We start from the raw sequence: 5,049 nt of genomic DNA, 5'->3' as shown, positions 1-5,049 counted from the left end.
AAGATGACCCCCCGTCGCCGCATATTATGCAGAGTGGGCTTGGTGCATGGGAATCTCCTGTTGAGATAAATCCGGATTTTAAGTAGGACTCCTGATACTGTCTATTAAATATAGCCTTCTTTTTCTTGAACATCGTCGGCTCCTCTTCCGTCTCCTGGCTCGGCCTTTTCTCCTTCCCAAAGAAACTTTCGCAAGACATTTGTTTTTCACTCGTTTTGCTAGCTCCTGGGTTTCATTTTAGCGCTAACCAATCATGTGACCGAGAAGCACTCCTTGACCTGCTTCAAGAGTGTAGACGGATGTTACGGAGAATCCGCTAACTTTTCAAAATAAAATATTTTTCAGATTCCGAAATAAATACAACTGAAGTAATGTAAGTCCTCCATTCTTTCTGTGGTGCCCGGTACCAAATGACCCACAGACCGATACCGGTCCGCGGCCCAGGGGTTGGGGACCCCTGATTGAAAGCAGCGGCCTCTTATAAAAATAAAACAACAAATGAATGGATGAGTTGAATTGGGTTCGCCACTCTTGCCCTAAAAGCACTTGAAACGGCGACCGTGTTGATGTTTGGAACTCTTCTTCCGATGCAGCCCGAGGTTCCGTTCTTTGTGCTGGAGGGACTCGTGAGGTATTGAGTTCCCCGTATCCATCATTTTGGACGAGTCGGGACCTCGGAGGAGCGCCAACGGCGATGTCTCCGCTAGCCAGCCGTAACTGACTTTGGAGTGCATTGTTTCCAGCGGGAAGCTCAGCGCCGTGGCCTAAAGGTACATTCCAGAGATCAGAAACACAAACAGTCTTTGTGCCCCCGCCGCTCTCTTCGCCCGACTCCCTCATCCACATCAAGCCTCCGCAGCCAAACGGCCTCCTCCGGCTCGTGTGTCAACATGTGGGCTATCGTTTTACTCGCATCCCAGATACACACACACACCACACACACACACACGCACGCGTACGCACCGCACACACTCGTTTGTCATTCGGATGGTGACAATGTCGGCCTCTTTGAGAGGGACTGTGAAATCAAGGCATTTTCTTGAACAAATAGTATTCCAGTTTTGTTGACCTTTCGTCAGTGGAAAGGAAGGGTACATGTCACAGATATTGGGCAGAACAAAATTCCACTTCATATAAAAAAAAAAAATCTCTAATCAATAAAATAACCTCTTTTTTGCTCCTTTTAATGTTTACAACAATAAAGATGTCAATTACAGGCATAATATTTGGGAGCACGCTTCGTCCAATGTTTCTTTGGTGGGGAAATGTTTGTTTATGTTGTAATGTGTGAAAGTGTGTGTGAAACAAACGTTCTGGGTTTTTTTTTTGGTTTTGTTTTTCCTGTTTTGACTACTTTTTATAATCCGATTAAATCGGTCGTACCCTAATAGTACCCATTATTAAAATTAATTCCCTAAAATTTCTTATTTCGGAAGTGTGTATCAAACTGGTTGTCTCTCTCTCTCGCTCTCGCTCTCTCTCTCTCTCTCTCTCTCTCTCTCTCTCTCACACACTTAAAATAAAAAATCAGTACTGTATACCCTTGAAGTAACTCTCAGCGTCAAAAAAGTTGACGACCCTTGGTCTCGTCCATGTGAAATGAGAAAAAAAAATCTGTATCTGATGCGTAAATGATGCAAGAAATCGAATGATGCAGCGGTGTTGCACAGTGTAAATGTTCAAGTGAGCAGGATCACAAAGGAAACGTATTACACAGTGTGGCTGACATTGTGATTCGGATCGAAATAATTTTGGATTCGAAATGAGCAATTGACTTGAATAATGTATAGTGGGTTATTTGGAGGATCTCCAAGCAAGGAAACACTGGTCTAGACAATCAGTTTGAAGAGTTGTAACCTCAAGCCTTTAAGTTTTGTTGTCCTTCCCCCTTCCTCCTCCTGGGCCGAACTCCCGCCCTCCACACGTCAAAGCCACAACAAGGGGGGGGGGGGGCAACCAATGAGCTGCTGCGGGCTCCCGAGTGGAGAGGGGCCGGGGAACTCGCACACAAAATGCCCATAGGCGAGAGATCGCCGGACCACTTTGCAACCTACAAGTCTTGTTGTTTTCTCCTCCTCCTTTGCACAAGTTTGTTCGCGCTCCACGACGCGCACGGACTCTCCAAGGATCGGACCCGGTCCACTTGGAGGACTTTTGGGGGGAACTGAAGCCGTTCTTCTTGTTGTTGTTCGCCGAGATCCGGGCGGAGAGGAAGAGGGGGTGCAATGGAGCGCTGAGATGGAATGATTTGTCCATGAAAAAGTTCCCCAAACAACTTTGGGCGTCTCGCGTTTTGGATAAATGGGCACGCGTAGTGTTGACGCAGCCGGGATTCCACGGCAGCCCGTTGAAGGGGCTCGCGTTTTCGGATTAACCTTCCTGGAAGCGGCGTTCAAGTTTGCCCGATGACTCTGCTGCGAGCTTTAGCGTGCACCACCACCACCATGGCAACCTTCGGCGCGATGGCGCGGACTCTCCGCCGCTCGCTCGGCCCGCTAACGTGCGTGCTTTTGCTCGCGGCGTTGTCCGCCGCCTCGCCGGCCCACGACGGGAGACTGATCTGCTGGCAGGCCATCTTCAACTGCCGAAGTGAGCCCGAGTGCAATTACGCCTACGATCAATACCAGCGCGCCTGCGCGCCGGTGCTGAAAGGGGACAGGAAGTGCCCCAGCCATTGCATCGCGTCCCTGGTGCAGCTCAATTTAACCCGCAACGGACCCTCGCTGGAGGACTGCAGCTGCGAGCGCGACAAGGCGTGCGCGCTCACCAAGCAGGCCATCGAGCCTTGCTTGCCCCGGATTACCAGCTCCGGGTGCACGGCGGCCCGGGCGCAGTGCCTGAAAGACCCGCCGTGCAACTCCGCCTTGGACGACTACATGAGACACTGCGGCAAACTTTTCAGCAGCCCCGTGTGCACCGACGCGTGCCGCAACGTGATCGCCACCATGCGCAAAATCCCCAAGGGCCAGCAGCTGGACACTTGCATGTGCGACGGCGAGGAAAGGCTCTTCTGCGAGTTTGTCAAGAGCAACATGAAGCTGCGGTGCTTCGACGCACCGCAGGCGGAGGAGGGCAGCGGCTCGCACGACGACTACGACGCGGAGGAGGACGACGACGACTACGCGGAGTCGGACTACTGGCCGGAGTCGGAAAGCGGAGCTTCTCGAGCGGAGGTCCGCTGGGTTTCGACCCTCTTGCTGGCATCCATTTTGGCTCTAACGCCCCTCTTTTGATCATCGGCCTGGGGACTGCGTGGACGTTTGAATACAGACTTTAGTGGAGATTCTATTTTCTATGCAAATGGCACCAGAGGGGATACTTTGATAGCTCACACATTCACCAGATGCTCGGCTCATGCATTGCGATAAACTACACGAGATTGTTCAACTTTTCACGTGGAGCCTGATAAGAGTCCAGCAGCAGTGTTTCAATCCACGTCATGCTGTGTACTGCCAATCTTTTTCTATATTTTTGTTTTTCTTCTCACACACACACACAAAAAAAAAGATATGAGCTATTTTTATATGACTGACTGTTGTCTTTTTGGGCATCTGATTTTACAAGTATTTAATGCTGGAATCGAAAACAAATGTACATAACAGAAGGGTGAAAGAGAAAATAATTTATTACATGCCAACTACTCACATCCAAATGTTTGTCGTGTGATTAAAAGACCCCAGAATTCCAGCCAGCTTTAAAGGGAAGTTCTTATCGTCTGCATTCTTTTTGTACATTGTATATATGTGTATAGCCGATATAGATTTGTTTCTTACCTTCCTCAGAGAATCCTCTATGGTGCAGGCTATGTGCTGATTTATGGACTGTGTGTAGCCTATAGAAAGAAATGTCTAAATCCACTGTATGGTTGCCTTAATGATATACTTTTAAAGAAGGCATAAAGGAAAACTTGAATACATCATCCTTGACTCTGACTTGTTTTTCTAGAGTGATTTAACACTTTGGGGGTAGACTCCTATTTATGGAAATGTTGTTTTCGACTAAATGTGGGGGGGACTTTTCTCAAGTCAAATAGCAGGTCTTAAATTATCCGGGAAATGACAGAACGTCAAAGCTCTTTTTTGTGCATTTGCTTGACGTCATCGATGGTCGTGACCATGGTTTATACCCTGTGATGGGCCCTCCCCCCCCCTTTTTTTTTTCTTTTTCATTTTTTTGGGTGAGGGACTGCCTAATGACCCACTGGCTGTTGTCAAACACAACTGCCAGCATAAACCGAGAAAAACACCCCCCCGTGCCGCTCGACTGCTCTCCGGTATCAGCCTTGGCAAACATACAGTATGTGTTTTGCTTGTCAAGGAAAGCCGGGATTTGAGCAATTCTCTTCAGGTAACTTTTAATCCTCGTGGGACAGGGAATGTAATTCCATCCATCCATTTTCCTACAGCGCTTGTCCCCAGTATGGTCACGCCGAGCTCAACAGCTGATTTGGGGCGAGAGGCGGGGCGCACCCTGGACTGGTTGACGGCCAATCACAGGGCGCGTCTCGTCGGGCAAGCATTCACGCCATCACTGCACTACCAGTGTAGAGTGAACGACAACAGCTTCACTGAGCCAATGGTGATTTAATACAGTAATTACAAAAGCAAATATAGAGGGGGGGGAACAAACTTTTCACGCTTACATTCACAATTGTGGATCAAGACAACTCATAGGGTGATCCAAAAAAATGTACTGCTACGAATAAAAACCTAAATATTTGTTCAAACCTTGGGTCATAATTGTTTCTTTGAATGAGTATGGCTCTCGGAAAACTTTCGCAAAACTGAAATGTGCCCTGGTAGCCCATATGGACCTCATGAGTGGTCCACTGCTGGACCAGAGATGACAAATTTAGAAATTTTTTTTTTCCTAGAAATGATGCAGAAGTGATCATTTGAAAATGTAGATGCATATATAAAAGCAGTTCCTATTCATATTTATCTGTTTCCTACCTTGTCAACTCACCGGTGATCATTTTTTGTGAGAAATCATGAACATGATCAGCATCTTCGCATACGTGAATATCATTAAACATTAAAACTAGCATTT

General features: G+C 47.7%; 1 protein-coding gene and 1 long non-coding RNA gene across 2 annotated transcripts in view; both read left to right on the top strand.

Annotated features, from left to right (window-relative positions):
* LOC109525185 (uncharacterized) overlaps positions 1–1,286 on the top strand; it is a 34,113-nt gene extending 32,827 nt beyond the window's left edge. The window contains exon 3 of the long non-coding RNA XR_002170090.1: positions 594–1,286. This is a non-coding gene — a long non-coding RNA (uncharacterized LOC109525185). The remainder of the gene's footprint in view (positions 1–593) is intronic.
* A 627-nt stretch (positions 1,287–1,913) lies between these two features.
* On the top strand, positions 1,914–3,919 carry gas1a (growth arrest-specific 1a). The gene has a single exon (XM_019885497.1). It carries the CDS (start codon positions 2,406–2,408, stop codon positions 3,231–3,233), a length of 828 nt encoding a protein of 275 aa, XP_019741056.1. The 5' UTR covers positions 1,914–2,405; the 3' UTR covers positions 3,234–3,919.
* Positions 3,920–5,049: the final 1,130 nt, after the last annotated feature.

This window comes from Hippocampus comes, unplaced genomic scaffold (genome assembly GCF_001891065.2).
Source record: "Hippocampus comes isolate QL1 unplaced genomic scaffold, H_comes_QL1_v1.1 scaffold78, whole genome shotgun sequence".
NCBI lineage: Eukaryota > Metazoa > Chordata > Actinopteri > Syngnathiformes > Syngnathidae > Hippocampus > Hippocampus comes.
The sequence above is the reverse complement of the archived record's forward strand: the minus strand, read 5'-3'. Positions and strand labels throughout refer to the sequence as shown.